Here is a 17,990-nt window from a genome sequence, read left to right on the forward strand (position 1 = left end):
TAGGGCAATGTAGTGTTACCATTGGGCTGTTTTCTGAAACTCTTCTAGTTCCATAGTCAGCTGTCTTTCATATTTGTTTATTTTTTTTATTCTTCCACGTCCTTCCTATGGGTAACTCCCCTGCCCAGATACTTGCCTGAATTTTGCATAATCCTGCACATTGTCTTTCTTGGGAGTAGTCTGTCCAAGCAGATATCCAACCTAAAACTGAGATCATATTTTGAAATCCTAATATTGCCTTAAATCATCACAGGTGTATTCTTTTCCCCATTTCTCTACTGCGTTGCCTAAGTCAGTTTCTGAGTTTTGAATCTCAGAATGGGAACTTGAGGAAACTTGAATCTGTGCCCTCCATGTGGTATTAAAGGAAATCTGACCAGCTTCACTGGAGGGTTTGGATGTAGCTAACACATGCTAAATCAGACTAGAGTGATCACTTGAGGGCTGTTTTCAAAGTCTCAGAAATTTCAGCTCCACCTGCTTTCAGACTTTCTTGGCATCACACCTCTGAAATGGGTGTTGTCATTTGAATATAATACACCAATGCAGCTGAAGAGCCCCTTGCAACTGCTGATTTCATTGTGTTCAACTGGCAGGAGCAGTATGGCTTGGTGCACTTTGAGTACAATTGGAATAAATACATTCTGCCTCCCTGGCTTTTCCCTGCAGTTCTAATTAACTGTGGAATTCATTTCCTGCCGTAACCTGCTCAGCAGAGTTGTGCTTTGTGAACCAGTTGCTGCATCCTGCTTCAAAGATAGCTGCGTTTCAGTGGAGGGTGAAGTTGCCTCTTTTTATTTTCCCCAACACAGTGTATAGGCTTTACTTCTGAAGAGCTTGTTTAAGGCTGCTACAAAAGCTCTTCTTTTGTTTTGAAAGTGGAAGAGGAATGAGTTGGTGCATACCTGGGCTTGCTGAGCCTTTCCCCTGGCCCTACAGACAGTGCTACGCCCAGTCAGAGGTGGGCTTTCTCAATGGAGAGGCTGATTAGTCGTGTCAACACCTGGAGAGCCTTACGGTGCTAGACTAGTGCCACATAAATAATGGATTCTTCTCGGAGCTAGATGTTTGAGGGCATGTTGGCTGGCTTGCTTTATGATTACCACGAGATGCAGTGTCCTTTAGGGCATGTTTGGGCACCCCAGTGATCGTTTGCAGGTAAGCAGTTAGCACAGGCTCAGACAGCTTTTTCCGCTTGCCTAGAACAAAGCCTGTCTTGAGAGAGTTCTGATGTGGTTTGCACTGCTTTCCCCCTGCCTCAGAAAAAAGCTCTGCTTTCATTTTTTTTCCATAGAAAAGCTACCATATTCCAAGACTCCAGATGTATTTAAGTGATTGTACAGTACCAAGTAAACACATCTTTCTGCGTGGTTAGTAGAAGCTCTGTCTCACTAATTTCCCCAGATTTTCTCTCATGTTTCTCCCGTGACTGTGGAGCTCTGTGAGTTGAGTGACTTGTTTCTGTCTTCAACACTGATTCTGGCAGTATGGATTTTATTTTTCCAAGCTGTGCAGCAAAACCCGTCCGTCTTTGTTACATGTTTCCTCATGGCAAAATAATCATCTCGTTCCTCTGCTTCCTGCAGAATTCCATTCGGCACAACCTCTCCTTGAACCGTTACTTTATTAAAGTCCCACGCTCCCAGGAGGAGCCTGGAAAGGGCTCCTTTTGGCGAATTGACCCTGCCTCTGAAGCCAAGCTAGTAGAGCAAGCATTTAGAAAACGAAGGCAAAGAGGAGTGTCCTGCTTCCGAACACCTTTTGGGCCTCTCTCCTCCAGGTAACTTCACCTTCCTCTAATCTCTGTGCCAAACTCCTTGCAAAAAAAACAAACAAAAACTTCATCTGAAGTACAGTGAGCATGCTTCTGTTTATAGTTTTTGAGTGGTTATATAGGTTAGGTAGTCCCAAGGCATAATCTGAAAATTGTTCCGACTTCTTAAGTGTTTACAAAAAAAAGAAAAGCCAGAACCAAACTAAAAATGCATCAAATACCATATCTGTTTTGGCATCATTTCAAAGAAATTCAAAACGTTTATCAGTGAAGTAAATGTTTTCAGATGCCAGCCTTTCATTTCAGGAAAGCTGTGTTTATATGTGGATTAGATCACAGTGGGAATACTTTTTGTGTTATTTAAAGCACTCTCCTATAGGGAACATCACATTGATCGTCAGCGTGAGCAGCGAAACACTGGGGGGGGAGGATGTTCTGTGTAACTGCTGCAGTCAGCAGCACAACTGCAAAGAGGAGCTGCACGCAGTGACAGCCTTCTCTGAGCCCTGTAGCTGTGGAACCAGGACTTGCCATGTACACCCCTAGCTGGAGCAGGTTCATGTAGCATTCCTCCCACACCTCGCTTCCTTTCTGTCTTTTAAAATGGGGGAAAAGCAGAAGGAGAGATTTTTTGGCTGATCAGCTTTTTTGTTTGTCACTAAAGAACTGCTGGATTCCGTACAGATTTAGTGGCCACGTGGGACAAGAGATGGGAACCAAGTGGTTGGGTGAGGGAGGCAACAGGGGTAGGAACTGCTTTGCAAGCATATGTGAGGCCAGACCTTTCATCTACACTGTGTCTTTCTTCCTCAAACACTGACAAACATCCTTAGAGAATGCCCTGAAATTATTTAAAAATAAAAATAAAATCTAAACATAAGGCACTTTCAATTTCTCCATGTGAGTCTTCAAATGAAACGCTAACTGTGCTCTGAAGGGTCCAGTTTCCTTCAGCAGGGATTAATGTGACTGCATGTGGTGCTAGAGGGTTTTTGGGATCACTGTGTACTCTTCTCAGCAAGACTACAGTGGGTAATGTGGAAGAATGGCTCTCCTTCTCCCTAGAGGATCCTCTGCTGAAGATAATGCTCGGTCTCTGCTGCTGTCTTGTGTTTGAAACACATCTACACCTGCCAATTCTATGTTCTGGTGTTTCAGGAGCGCTCCTGCCTCCCCTACTCACCCTGGCCTGCTGTCCCCTCACTCTAGTGGCCTACAGACTCCAGAGTGCCTGTCACGGGAGGGCTCGCCCATTCCACATGATCACGACTTTGGGTCAAAGTTAGCCTCAGTTCCAGAGTATCGGTATTCACAGAGTGCACCTGGTGAGTAGCTCTCCTTTCACAGCAAGTGACTGTTCCGTTGCACTGAGTGCAGTGCTGGGGACGCTGCAGGGATGCTCCTACCAGTCTGCTACAGGAGGATCTAAGGCTCTTTTTTGGCTTTTTGTTACAGACTGATGATGCATGTGCAACTTCAGATCATTTTTCTAACTAGTCTATGTATTAAAGGGCAGGAGGTAAAGGAATGTGTGGACACACACGAGCTAGCCTTAAACTAGGTGTCTCTAAGGAACTGGCAGCAGAGTAGCCTTGGTAGTGTGTAGCTCACTCATTAATTTGCCAGGCTTTTTGATAAGATCATCTTGTCTATGCAGAGCTCCGTGGTTCTGTGGCCTTGGTAATTGGTTAAGCCTTGGTAAGTACCTGCTTGTCAGCTGTACTGTAACTGGCCTGATGTATAGGGTGTTCCTGTGGAAGTGGGAAGGCAAAGCTCCTAGTGTAGAACCTCATGTTTTGGGGCATATCATGGTGTTTGTTCACAAAAATGTGCTCAGATGGCAAGTACTTTTTTATATTAGTACACAGAAGATTGAAGGTGACATTTTTGAAGCCTTACTTTATTTTTTAACCTACCCCCACACCTTGCTGATGTTGAAGGATTGAGTACTGAAGATTTAGAAGTGTATAAGCAAAATGAGTGGAGGCCTTTTTTGCCTCTCCTATTAACGTGTGCTTCTCTTTTCTGTTTAGGATCTCCAGTCAGTGCCCAGCCAGTGATCATGGCTGTTCCTCCCCGGCCATCTACTCTGGTGGCAAAACCAGTTGCGTACATGCCCGCATCAATAGTGACTTCTCAGCAGCCTTCATGTCACGCAATTCACGTAGTTCAGCAAGCTCCCACTGTTACAATGGTCCGAGTGGTGACCTCCTCTGCAAACTCTGCAAATGGATACATCCTCACAAATCAGGGCACAGCAGGAGGAGCTCATGAAGCTGCAGGAGCGGTGTTGGACTTAGCCGGTGACCACCGAGGTAGCTTTTCACCTCCCTTGCTACTTCGTTGATAAGTCTTGAGCTCGCTTGGAGTGGGGGGGAGTCAGACAGCTGTTTCACTCTGTGGGTGCTTAGCCCTTTATAAAAGATCTTCTCTTGATAAAACTTAACAAATAAGAGTTCATCCAGTTGTGTTGCACCAGCAGCAAGACTGGCTACTCTGACTGATGATATGTGAGCAGTGGTGTAAAGGTTCTCAGGTTGATTTACAAGGTCTAAGGGAAAGAAGAAATGACAAAAACCTTCCTCTACAGCAGTGGCAGGACCATTGGCATTTTTAGTTCTTCACTGGTTATCCTGCTTGAATTTCATTCACATTCTCTAGAAATTCCTGTCTGGATCCCATTCACGTTGTTGAAGCACTAACAGTTGCAGCTGCCTGTCACCTGCTCCTTTCTCTCACTCACCAGTTCTTGCTGTCTGTCATTTGTTCTTTCCCTACTTGTCCATTTTATTTCCACTTTTAGTTCCCTGTTTTTTCTTCCTACTCTCTGAGCTTTCCTTGCTTCTTTCCCTCTTGCTTTCAATCATCCTGCCTGCAAGTCTCAGTTCAATGCTCATGTTCCATCCAACTCCACTCCCATTGTCTTCTGATGTTAGCATGGAAGAAGTCTTCCCTCCCTACAGGGTTAATGAATTTGTGCTTCCTGCCTACCTTGTCTGCTTTAAGACCGCAGAGCCCCTGGAAAATGAGAGTGGCTCTCTGCTCACGCATGTCCAGCAGGAGGCTGTCCTGCAGCCATTCCATACCTGCTGAATTGAACCTTTTTACTTGTCCTGGGAAGTGAGATAGGCAGCCAAATGCTCCAAGTTATTTCTCTGCAGGATTTCAGCCCTATTTATTTATTCATTATTTTTTAGTTAGTTTGTCCTTTATTATTTATTCCCTTCTGGTTTCTTCCCATACTCCATAGCTGGCGAAAGCTTGTGACTGTGCGGAGACCTCGTAAATCAACCTACGCACAGGCCTGACAGCAAGCTGTTGCAGACAATGCCTGGGGCATTGTTTGGGATCTTAAATGGCTTCTGCTGCTGTGTGGTGTCAGAGTCAGGCCAATTGGCTTGCAATTGTGAATATCTCATAGCTTACTTTTGTAGTGGCTGCTGTCCATATCACAGCTGTAATGTACAAATAAGGGAGTCGGTGTCCGTTTAGGACAAAGGGTCAAATTTATGGTCTTTATTTTCAGCTGGGTGGCTTATGCTCTAAAAAAAAAGTTCTTAATATGCATAGAGTATATATACAGAATTTAGTGTTTTCAAAAATACATCCCTAGACTTTTGATGTGCTTCAGAATAAGCATTTCAGAGGGACTAATATTCTCTATTCTTATGTCCCCGGTTGCAGTGTTCTTCCTCTAATGAGCAGGGTGAGTGAATTGTTACCTTCTCAGAGCTGACTATGCTGTATGAATCAGCCCACAGAAAACTGTGTGTTTAGAGCCTGATCCTGCCTAAAGTGTTCTGCGCAGTTTTCACAGGGCTCTAGGAACCCTCTGAGCTCCTTGGAGCCCAAATATGTTACTTTTGTGACTAAGCTGCCTTAGCCTGAGAAGCAGTGCTTTCCACTCCCACTCTGTAAACCTTGTAAGACACATCAAAGACAAGTGACTTTGTGGTACTGAGGTACTCACACATCTGTAAGCCTGGGGTAGGTATTAGTACTAAAACGTTAATGAGAAGAAAGCCTGCTCCTAAACCAGCAGGGTGGTAATGGTGGTTGTCTGTTCTTCTCTCCAAGCAGGCATGGATGAAAAGCCAACAATCGCGTTTGCCACAATACCCACAGCCAGCCGTGTTATTCAGACAGTTGCCAGTCAAATGGCACAGGGTGTTCCGGGACAGACAGTCACAATCCTTCAGCAGGCAGCTCCAGTGGCCATCGGGCAGCACCAACTCCCCGTGCGGGCAGTCACCCAGAACGGGAAACATGCTGTCCCCACCAACAGCATCACGGGCAGTGCTTACGGTAGGCTCTGTTTTGATTGCTCTCTGAGCTTTCCAGTTCAGTTGTAAATTTGTGTCTTTATCTTCTTAGCTATGCAAGTTATTCTGCGTGTTCAATTCCACAGGTTATATAAATTGTGCAACTTCTGTGGCTGTAAACATCAGTGGTAGATACTCTTCTGCCCACTGGTTTGCTCAGTTCTCCTTGATGGGAAAGTTCTGCTATCTACCATTGTTGCTGAAAAGTCTCGTCTCTCTCCTTGTCCTTGGCTCTGCATGTATTACTGCTTATACCTTTGGGAGTTACTTGTTGAAAGCATTCTTGATTCTTGCATTGAGTCTGCTTTATCATTTGTTTTCCTCTGACAAAGAGCATTTGCTTTCAGCATGCTAAATAATAAAATTTCAGTGGTGCTCTTTAGATCTTGTGAAATATGACTCCATAGAGTATTAAGAAAATAACATACTTTCCCATCTTAAGGTCTTAGAGCCTGAGAAATAAGATCTATTTCATCAGGTGAATGAATGTAGGATTGTTTATATACAGGATGTGTTGTAGTCATTTGTCAACCCTGATTTTTAAAATCTCATACTAGCTATGTCTTGGCAGCCTCTTCTTGTGCTTGCTCAGCACCTCAGGTTTGTGCAGTTAAGGATGATGACTTAGGGTGGTAATATCCCAGCTTCTTACTGCCCTCCTCAAGAGATGCTAAGTACCTCTACTGTCCCAGGCTGGTGCTTACAGGGAGTTTGAAATGAAGGACATTGAGGTTTTGATGGCATTCTTAAAGCAAAGTAGGAGCCTTTCTACCGAATTTTCTGATATTTGTATTTGCATTATCACCTGGCTTGCACTTTGAATTGCAAGAATCTTATTGAAGCGATGAAAAAATGTCAGTGATAAGTTTTTTTTATGCATCAAAGATATTTAATAAATCAAATAGGTGCAGTTGCTATTACCCTACAGTAGTGTTTGTCTAATGTAATGTTTTTTTTGTTTTTTTTTTTCATGAAGATACTCTGATCTTACCAATTTTTGTAGCTCTCTCTTAACATTGAAAGTATTCCAGGTGCATCCAAGATGGGTGGTTTTCTTTCTTTTTCTTTTTTTTTTTTTTTTTTTTTTGTGTGTGTGATAAGTAGTGAATTTTCTAGTTGACAAAATGGAGCCTGACTCTCTTGACTCTTCTGTATGAAGTTAACTTCTATTCAACTGCAAGGTTTAGGTTCTTTATCAGTAATTAAATAGTAATTGATGTCTGCCCTCATCCTTACTCTGTTTCTTTCCTTCATCCCCTTGATACTGCATAGCCTCCTTCCCATGCCTTGGTAGAAGTTGCTGGGCTTTGAGGGCCTTTGTTCTGTTTCCACTGTTTGTTTATCTTAGGACTTCTTTTTTGATGCAGTTAGCAGCGAGCACACATTAATGTTTTGTCATTCCATCCTCTGCAAATCAGTCTGGAGGGCAGAGGATGTACTGTCTCCTGAGTCCCCTTTGGCTGCTTCTCCTATTGATGCAGAGTCCAAAAACTGCATGTGTTTTGTTTTTCAAGCGGTGGTGTGTGCCAAAGCCAGTGTGTAAGCACATTCTTTGTCTGGAACAAGGAATTGTAGACATTTTTACTCAGGGTTGCTACTTAAACCTTCTTTATTTTCTCACAACGTCTATTAATGGGAGGGTGAGAGATTTTTGTCAGTACTAAAATACAAGACTGGGAGCCAGAAATTCTTAAATTTGGATTCCAGTTCTGATGGAAACCCATTTGATTGTCTGGGGTAAGCTGTTAAACCTTTCTGCCCCTTTTACAAGTGAGATGTCAATACAGTCAATATTTGCATTGTAATCTAGTGTCCCAACAGGCTGGCTGTTCCTACTGTGCAAGCTTTGCCCCAGGTTGTGTTTTTCTTTTTTGGCAGTCTCAGAGGGGCTGAAGAGGGCCCTCTAAAACAAAGGTGCAGCACAGAGATGCAGCTTGCAAAAAGCTAATTGTAGGTGGTGTGAGGGCTACCTCTCCAAGAGGCGTGCTGTAGTTTTAGCAGAGGATTGGTTCTCCTCATCTGGAGAAGAATGCTTAGCTGGCAATGCCTTGTTTCGCAGTGGATAGAAAGGATGAAGTTCTCCTTTGAAAGAGAACAGTTTCCCAGTTTGGTAAATTTGGACAGAGCTAAGATTGCTGTGGGCTTTACAAAATGGATTTGGACACTACAGTTGAGTCCGTGCCCAGGTGTTGCATTTGATTGTGGTGTTTTCTTGTTTCCTGGAATGGCAAACACATGTGTTACTTGTCACATTAATTCTCTTTTCTTTCTTTTGTCCTTCTTGCCAGCTCTTACAAATCCATTGCAGCTTCTTGCAGCCCAGGCCAGCTCGTCCACTCCTGTTGTAGTCAGCCGGGTATGTGAGACAGGGACCGAAGAACCAGCAGCAGCTTCCCGAAGTCAAGACAGCAGTGAACCCGAAGTCAAAAGACCCCGGATAGAAGAGTCCAGTGGAGCAGTCCCAGCCCAAACTGGAGTCATCACATCCACAGTGCCACAAGGACAGGCAACCAGTGAATGAAGAACCGGTGGGAGGAGCTGGAGTGGTGCGGGGTGGGCATGGGATGGCAGCAGCCCCTAAAGCAGCTTTCAGAGAAAACAAACCACAACTGTAACAGCTCTAAACATAGCAAATAAAGAGCTCTTTTTAAAGTCAGATTTTTATAAATGGGAGGCCAACAGTTGTTAGAATCACAAGGTGCCAAAAAGAAAAGAATGGAAAACCCCTCCCAAGAACCCATACCTGGAACTCTGTTCTGTCTTTACATATGGGATACTTTTCCTTTTTTCTTCTTTTTTTTTTTTTAAAGATTCAAAAAAATACAGACAACTGATTGTATGACTGCTGGGATTTTTTTAAACTGTCTTTTCCCCTTTTGGCTCCAAGGGGATGGTATTTGCAGTTCAGCATCTAGAGGAATGTAACACAAATACAGTCTGCTCCCTGGAAAGAAAACTCCTCATTTTCTATGCCTTAATACTGCGCTTCTCAGAGCTTTGAAACATAGGACCATTTTTAAAAGGCCAGCTAAGGCAATCAAATACTGAAAGATGGGTGCAGTATCTCACAATAACAGCATTAAAGAAACATGGTACCAAGCTTAAAGAAAAAGGCAAATGATCTTTTTTTTTTCCTAAAACAGAAAAATTCTGAGTATGAATGAATGTTTATTTATGTGGGGATTCAGGAGGAAGAGTTAAAGGGCTCAACCACCTGGATTTCCAGATGCAATTTCTCTCCATTCCCTCTGAGGGAGAATAAGATGACAGAGGAACTGTGTTAATTTGGTTCCTGTAAAGATATTAAAGGGTTTTGTACCTTCAGTGATTTCTTACAATGATTCATCACTTGTTCTGGACAACAGCCGAAGTATCTCGATGTCTGAGGATTGCGTGGGGAAGGGTGTCTCCAAAAGGTTGCGTGTGTATTTTTATTTTTTCTGTAATCACATACTGAGCTGGAGCAGCAGGGTTTGTTCCAAATAGCACTGCAGATCAGAGGCATTCCCACTGTCTCAGTAAACCTGAGAAAATGTCAGTTGGTTAACTGCATTAACGTGGTCTGCTTTCACCCTCTGTTGGTAGTGTGGTCCTCAACGAGATGGATGATGTCCAGGAGGCCAGAGGTGGGTTAGAAATCTGTCCCTGACCCTCTCCCGTGGCTGGAAGAGGCTAACAGCAAGGCTCCTGTGTTATTCTTCCGAGAGGGAGGTTAAGGGCTATCATGAGAGGCAGCAGAGTTCATACGGTATTTAATACCAATTCTGTGAGTGTGTGGAGACCAAGGCAAAAAGACCTTTTATTTTCCATGTGGCAAAAGTCATTGGAGGTCTTAAACAGGTTTTCCAAAAGGAATTCAGAGGTTTCCTTTCATTCCTCAGCTCTCTCTCCTGTCTCTCCTACCCTGAGGACTGTTTGGGTTGGCCAGTGGAAGGAGGCTTTTACTTAAAGTGTGTTCCAGGCTCTTCATGTCATACAAGTACATCTCATGGGTAAAGCAGACTCGGGTCACTTTCACCGCAGGGAGGAGTTGAGTGCGTGTAATACTTCGGGACTGGCAAATAAATCAACTTCTGCATAGCTGCAGCTAACCCCTGTGGGTTTACACCTGCGTGTGACTCCTTTGGCTGGCTTGTCTTTGGCAACACAGCAGAGATCTTAGAAAATGTTCCAGCTTTGTTAATGGCAAAAGTGACAACAGGGCTGGGATGTGTCTTCAGTAGGTTATCCCTCTACCTGTGCTGATACGTGGTCGGGTTACTGTCTTGTAGAATCGGACAATGCTGTCACAGAGCAGAGAGACTGCATAAACATTTGGCAAGATTTCCCCAATGTGCAGTAAATTATACTTCCAGTTTGTCCTTAGGGATTAAGGGGTAAAGCACAACACGTTAATGTCTTCTAAAATTTGGGGAGGGGGAGAAAGTCCACAAGGTAACAGCTGGCATCACTTCAGGGTTTCCTTTCTGTTTGCCAAATCCTACTCAATAGTTAAGTCCTAGCACTGGAATAAAACCCAAGTGTGTTTTATTCTCAAGCCAATTGTTTTGTGAGAAATATTTCCGAAAGAAGGAAAGAATTTCTTGGTCTTGTGATTCGCGGTTACAGTCTATGGTTATAGGCACACAAAGCATTCAGGACAGTTCATTCATCTACAGCTAGGCCTTCATAATTTAGGCGTGTGCCTTTAGTGACACGTTATTAGATTGGATTTTAGTACCTTGAAATCATTTCTGTGAAGGAGGATTGTTACAGACCACAAAGTAATTGAAGCAGGCCGGTTTCCAGCTGTCACGTTTCCCGCTAGGAAAGCGAGGTGCAGCACAGTGGAAAAAGCACATGGATGTGTCCTGTGCTTTCTGAAGCTTTCTCAAAGCCAGAATTCAATAAAACAGACTTCAAGGAAGAACAAACAAGTGAGAGTGCAGCATAGCTTATCTGTGATTAATCGTTACTTTTGGATGAATGCTGTTTTAGATCCAGGCACGCCTCTGAAACCGCCCCGAGGCGAGGGAGCTTTCCTGCAGCAGTCTTTGGTTTTCCAGGACGTTAGGTGAGTCAGCACAGGATGAGCAACCAGCAGAATGCTGTTCAGGGTGTGAAGCTGCCAAAGTTTGGGGGGATATCTTTACTGCTTCTCTTCTTTTGGAAAGTCTAAGTAATTAGGACCTAAACTAGTCTAGCACCAGAGGAATACATCAGCTGAACCATGGTGTTTCCATAAACCAGCTGCTGCTTTATAGATACCTCTCAAGTCCATCCTCAGGTTGACTGTATAGATTTGCCTCCTCAGTATTTCAGAACAGAATAATGCTTCCTCAGTCTTCCTTCTGTGGCTTAGTGCCTGGTGGCTAAAATGTAGGTTTGTGATAAGCAAATAGCTCTGATCTGCTCGCCTATTCTTCTTGAGGTGCCTGGAACCCATCAGTTCATCCTATCGGGATTTTTCTCTTTATCAGTCTGGTGCATTCCACTGCTACTGTAGAAAGCAGTCATGCCACTTGATTATTTTTTCTTCTTTTTTTTTTTTTTTTGTAGGCTTGCCTATACGTTGTCTTATATCACTGCCTGATACTAGATAAAATATCAGTTCTTACAAAAATCCTACTGAGAGCTGTGGGAAAAATGTTTGTTCTCATCTGCAGCACAGGAGGGATGGCACATCGTATTTCAGGCTTGCAGATGAATTGTTTCAACACACTGCTCAGTCTGGATAGCAGCGTGCTTAGAAAAACAGACCAGACAAGAAGAGCCTCAGAAAGTGGCAAATCATAAAAATGAGTTTGAATCTTTGGGCTTGTTCTTGAATCACAGAATAGTTTGGGATCTCTGGAGATCATTTTGAGTAGATAACTTTTTGGCCTCTTTTAAAATGCCTTTGCAGTCCTTTAAAATACAGGGTAACATATGTACACACCAATTACACGTTTGCTGATATTTTTAAAAACTTTTTTGAGCTCATAGTTGAAAATAAAAATGTTAGCTGGAACAGGCGGACATCGAAATGCACTGTATCAGCAAATCTTAGCAGTTTGTGGATGGAAGTATGAGGTGACAGAAGTTCCCAGAAGTTTGTTGCCGTTCCAGGAGCAGCTGTCATTTAAATAATCCTCCCTCGCCCTGAGGATTGCATTCGGTATCATGACCAAAAGACTAGATAAGCCCTACTTAACGGGGTGGGGGCATGGGGGTGGAATTGCTCTCAGTGTCTAGGATTCAAGCAGGAGGTTTTGGGCTACTCCCCTCCCTTCTCCAAGCCATCTCTCTTCAGCTGGCTATCATTCCTGCTTCACTTTTACTTGACTTGGTTCTTCTCTGATTAAATCCAGCACAATTTGAAGGTTATCTTGAAAAACAAGTGACTTTTTCTGCGCTACTGTGTTTGCATGCAGCTCCATCCCAGTGTGCTGTCGCCTGATTTCCCTCCTCATCAGCGCTCAGTTCACAGAACTGTGATGCTGCAGGGATGGGTTCTCCTTGCAAGAAAGACAGTGTTGTCTCCCCAGGGAAACCATTAGAAACTTCTTAAGAAAAGTTGAATTGAAAAATTTTCATCTTCTGTTTCTAATTGATTATTGGTACCATCAAATGCTGTGCTGAGGTGAAAATCCTAAACAGAGTCTCTGGTTTGAAATTTCTGTTTCCATTTTGCTTCTTTTTAATGGCACTGCTCTTCCTCATATATCCTGATTCCCCAGGCTTTCAACTCTGAGCACTGCAGAGGAATGAAAATTAATGTGATGGTAGAGTTCGGCTTTCAGCTACAGAGAAAATGCTGCCTTAATGGTTATATGCAGTAGTGGGGTCGTATTAAATCAATTCTCTAACTTTTTTGTCTAAGGAGTTGCATCTCGTGTCCTCAATTAATTGACTGAGGGAGGTTTGATGGGGAGAGGAGTAGGAGGTTTTAGTGCATCTTCTGCTATCTGTATAACAAAGGTCAAGGCATGTGGAATATTTAACCTGCCATAACTTGGACATGGGAAGACCTTAAAATTGGGTTCACAAAATGTGAATTCTCTGTTCACCGTGCCTTTTTTTTTTTTTTCCAAGGCAATGACAGAGAGTTTTACTTTGATTGTGATCAGTTTATAGCAAGTTTTGTTGCCTCAGTTAGCAGAAGCTGAATGCAGTTGTTCTTGGTTTTATTCGACTGAATTCCTTAGTCATTGTTTTGTCTTGCCTTTGTCTCTTGTGATACAGGAAGTTTTCTACAGTGATAACACAGTGCTGGACCCAGAAATGAGTTTTTATAGTGATAACACAGCACAGTGCTGAACACAGAAATTAAGTTCTTGATTAGCTCATATATTCTTTTCTACTCCTCCTTCTTCCCATATCCCTCCTTCCCCCTTACAATTAATGCTGTCGCCTGTAGCATACACAGTCATTTTTATCCACTAGCAGGAGCAGCACCTTGCATTAAATTCTGCCCAAGGACTTGTGGATGAAAATACCTTTGGGGATACATAGGGCTTGAATTGAATAAGGTCACCCTAACTTAATTTTCATGATGTATTTTAGAAATATTACTGTTGGAGACAGCCAAGGAGAGGAGTGTTGGGCACTCTCCACTGCTCAGGAGAGTGTTTTTGGAACTATGTTAAAGCTTTGTAAGAGAGGAGAAATAGTTAAATAACACCTGATGCCTTCACAGTGTTTCTGCAGTCAATGCCATGGTCTGGCTCCAGGTTTTTTGAGGGGAGTAAACTTGGTTTTGCACATGTCTCAGACATCTGTCTTGTGTACTTAGAACTGTCATTCAGAGTTTACTTCCACATTTTTCCTTTTTTTTTTTTTTTTAATAGGGAAATACCTGCAGTAAAATAAAACTGGAAGCACTGAAGGCTAGGGAACTGTGTGTAAGCAAGTGAGGGTGGCTGACCTGAGCTTTCGTGCAGTGATGTATGAAGGATGCTCGTTGCATCCCTGCATGTCCACTGCCTCTGTATCACTGCACACCTCTGAGAAGAGCCTGGCTCTGCCTTCTCAGCATCTTCCAAATAGGCAATTGACATCAGTAAGGTTCCCTTCTCTCTTGCTTTCTCCTCCAAAGGCTGAACCAACCTGGTCGGTTCATAATAATATAATTCTATTCATAATAAGATAATTCTATTCCAACGTGGATCTTACCTTGAGCTTCTACACTGATGCACAATTTCACAGGTTTGCTAATCCTGCTGCTAGTAAGTTGTACTTGGGCATTAAGAAGTAATTTCTAAAGGAACACGACTTGGTTTCATGACTTTGTCCTTGCCTCACACTGAGCTTTTGAGGTTGCAAATGCCATCCTGCAGCAAATGATCTGTCTTCCCTTGTCAGCCACTCTCTTGGGCAAGCTCCTGCTTCTGCTCCCTATCCCAGTTTTCCCTCTGTACTTGTAGCTGTTTCTATCAACTCTGGAGTCCTTTAAAGTTAATGCAATTGCTTGAAGGTCTGCATCTGGCGAGAATCTGCATGTTGGGTTGCAGTTACACAACAGATTGTTCAGTCGTGTAACTTCTTGTTTCCTTCTGGGTAAAAATTATGCCAAAGCTGCTATTACTGTAGCATACACTACTGCCATAAAGCGTAGCTTACCATGGAGCCAGCTGTGCTGCGGAAAACAGTCGTACTACAATGTCATTGGGGTTTGTGGAACTGATGAGGCTGGGAAGTGATGCTTTCTTGCAGTTTGGTCGGGACCTGATCAAAATGTAGCTGTGGCTTTGTGCTGGAGCATCCCCTCGCTGTGGCTGCCTAGCAGCTGCTGGGCTGTGATTAGTTAGCTCAGCAAACTCTCTCTCTGCCGGGTGGGTTATTTGCAGGACAGTGCATGTGTTTGGGCACACACGTGGGTATATGCACATATAGTAATATGATGTGGTGGAAAATAGCCAGCTGTGATGGTGGGCTTTCTCTGGTAGCTTGTTTTCCATGGGGAAGTAATAAAGCAGTGAGCATTTCGCTTTGGACTGAGCAAGACATTTGGAAAAAATACTAGGTTTTCTTGGAGCACTATTGGTTAGATTCCAAATTTTTAATCAACTTGATATTTAACCTTTTGATACCTTTTAAATTCACAAACACTGAATTAAATCCTTCAGAATGTATGGCTGGTCCTCTCCTTACGTGTCACTTTAAGCTGCAGTGGGCTGTTGTGCCACATCTACCCCTTCACTCTCGAGGTAGAAAAACCATTGGCAATTAATTAATGGGTGGCAGCTAAGGTAGAAACCCTTTAAATATTTTTTTCAGAGAATATTAAATTAGATCTGTGTAAACATAAAATTTATATTTATTAATGTGTGTGTGTGAGTGTGTAAATATAGATATATAAATGGTCCATGACTATTTCTTTCTCTTAAATGGTACTTTACACAGACTTTTTATACAATATGTTAGTAAATTCCCGCACCAGACACTGATTCTAAAAGAATGATGTTCCTATTTTTGTAACAGATGTGGGCAGCCTGTAGAAGCAGCTTTACTTCAGCGGTTGCTTTCATTCCTCTCACAGAGCAGAAGAGATGATGTGGTACTTGCATCTTCCTCGTGCAGGAGCCCTGCTTCTGGCTTTGTCGTGCTTTCAGCAACCCCAGTCTGTGCTGCTTTTCTGGCAAGAAAATCCCCAAAATGGCACTAATGAAAGCTGGAAGCCTTTCTAGTCTCATATTATCTCTAGATGCGGTATCAGGGAGCTCTTTACAGATTCTGCTCTGTAAGTAATGGGACCTTATTGCAACAGAGGAAATTGATGGAGGGTCCGTGGGGATGCTGTGAGGTTGAGGAATTCCTCCCTGTCTGTCCGTCTGTCAGGTGGATAAGCTAGCACTGGTGCACTGAGAAAGAGTTTCTTTTCCTCCATGGTGAGATTATTCTCCTTTTGCAATACTTTTCTCTCTTTATGTGGTGCATGAGGTGTGTGTATACCCTTAAAAGCAAATATGTAAGGTTTTTCTAATGTTCACATTCACAGAGAGTGAATTTTACCTTACCGGTCAAATTTCAGTCCTGGTTTAACTCCCTGCATTTTGACCTACTTGGGCCTTTTGAGAACTATTCTTAAAACAGATCATCCTTGGTTTCCTAACCCTTAGGGCTCTTACAGAAGTAGCAGTTCCTTTGTAAGGACCTGAGCGAATGCTTTGCCTCGGTTTCTCCTTACTTTCTGGTGGTTGGGCTGAGATATTTAAGGGAGAACAGGATATTAAGGTGATAGGAAGAGTAACCAGAATAAGGGCATAGAAAGGAAACAGCTTTCCTCCTCAGCAGCAAAACAAACGCCCTTGCAAGAAACAGATTTCCCCTAGTATTGGATTCTTTGTCTGCCACTGGATTAAGGAATGCACCCAGTACCCCAGACCTTGGCACCCTTGCCATGATCAAGACCCTTATTCTCACTTCTACCCCACTCGGTTTCATTTAAAGCAGTCCAAAAGAGAGCCTTCCCTAAAGCTAAGGGCAATGTTGAGGAGAAACGTCTGTTAGCTAAAGAAAAATGAGATTTAAATGGAGCAGAAAAAGTGACATTTCCTTCTGTTTCACTGCCTTGCTGCTAAAAGTCTGGTGCAGAAGATCCTGATGTTCTGCTGATCTATGTGCTGCTCCTCGGATGTGGACAGGCTGCTAAGTAGGCAGGTTGGTTCTGTAGCAAATGGCTTGCTGTAAGCCTAAACTCAGTTTATTCCTCCCCTCCCTGGTGGTCTTAAAGTGAGGGGAACGGGAGTATTGTTTGTAAGATCTTTTTAATGGAGAAAAAAAAAAAAAGTTAAAAAAAAAAAAAAAATTCAAATGTATTAATATGGAATGGTTTTAAAATACAAAAATCTTACAAGACAGTAGGTTGTCTTGGTTTCTGGACGTGCTGTTTGTACCGCGATGAGGCTGGCTGTGTCCAGCCTGCCAACCTCTGCGTAGCTGAGAAATGTGCTCAAGAGTCTGCAGCTATCCAAAGAACTGTTACCCAAAGGACTATCAAAAGGTGTTTTAAGATGAATCAAAAGATACACGAGCAACGGATGGTAAAGCTGGAAGTCCTGGTCAGATTCTGCAATGTTTGCTTTAAAGAAGAAAAAAAAAAAAAAGGCAAAACAATCAAGAATTGGAGTCTTCACCTGTTTTGTGCGAATGCATTCCCACCAAGTCCTCCAGGGAAGGCTGCAGTGAGACAAGGACCTGGAATACCTCAGTGGTTTGACGGACTTGTTGACTGGTTTTGCTACGGAGATGGAGAGGCAAACCTTACCCCCTCTCCTAGATTTGGCACTTAATTTAAGGAATCGTGTGATGGGGCGGGCTAAAGCCATGCTTGCATTTCAGTTCATGGTTTTGCCTGTACAAGACACCTCCAACAGTTGTTTTTTTTTTACAGCCGATATCAAAAGTATTTTTTGTGACTTGTTTTCATTATCAGTGCTTTTTGCAAAGCAGGTGTGTATCCCAAAGGGGAAAGCTCCAGCTGGGGCAGTGGATGTGAAGTTCGTCTTTACCAGCCACATTGCAGCACCGCTCCTGGGAGATGCTGAACCGCATGGGCAGACCCTGGCTCTTGTGAGGGGGTCAGCTGCATCCCAGTGGTGCTGAGACAGCGAATACAAGCATCCAAGGAGCAGGACCTGCATTTTCGCATCAAATGGGATACAGTGGTTATGTTTTTGTTTTTGTTTTTTTTAATATGGAGCCATACTTTTTTTTAAAGTAATTTGAGATCTGAATGTGATTTCTAATGTATCAAGAACGTTAATATTTTAAAGCTATAACAAAGTTTTAAATTTCTACTATTTTTTTTTTTCATTTATTTTAACTGTTCTGTTCTGTTACCTTAATTTTGATGTATGTGGTTGGGGAGTGTTGCTTCTCCTCTTAGCATTTGTTTCTATAACCAGAAATAAAATTATATATGAAAGAGAAGA

The 17,990-nt window shown here is 42.9% G+C and overlaps 1 protein-coding gene across 2 annotated transcripts in view; it reads left to right on the forward strand.

Moving 5' to 3' along the window:
• FOXK1 (forkhead box K1) overlaps positions 1 to 17,172 on the forward strand; it is a 54,702-nt gene extending 37,530 nt beyond the window's left edge. The window contains exons 5-9 of one of the 2 annotated variants that reach the window (XM_082772179.1): positions 1,587 to 1,780; positions 2,933 to 3,099; positions 3,808 to 4,089; positions 5,852 to 6,079; positions 8,385 to 17,172. In XM_082772179.1, coding sequence (XP_082628305.1) covers positions 1,587 to 1,780; positions 2,933 to 3,099; positions 3,808 to 4,089; positions 5,852 to 6,079; positions 8,385 to 8,617 — 1,104 coding nt within the window. In that variant the 3' untranslated portion in view covers positions 8,618 to 17,172. The remainder of the gene's footprint in view (positions 1 to 1,586; positions 1,781 to 2,932; positions 3,100 to 3,807; positions 4,090 to 5,851; positions 6,080 to 8,384) is intronic. The other variant, XM_082772180.1, reaches the window with a different exon arrangement.
• The last annotated feature ends 818 nt before the right edge of the window (positions 17,173 to 17,990 follow it).

This window comes from Aythya marila, assembly GCF_965140915.1.
Source record: "Aythya marila genome assembly, chromosome: 15".
NCBI classification, from domain to species: domain Eukaryota; kingdom Metazoa; phylum Chordata; class Aves; order Anseriformes; family Anatidae; genus Aythya; species Aythya marila.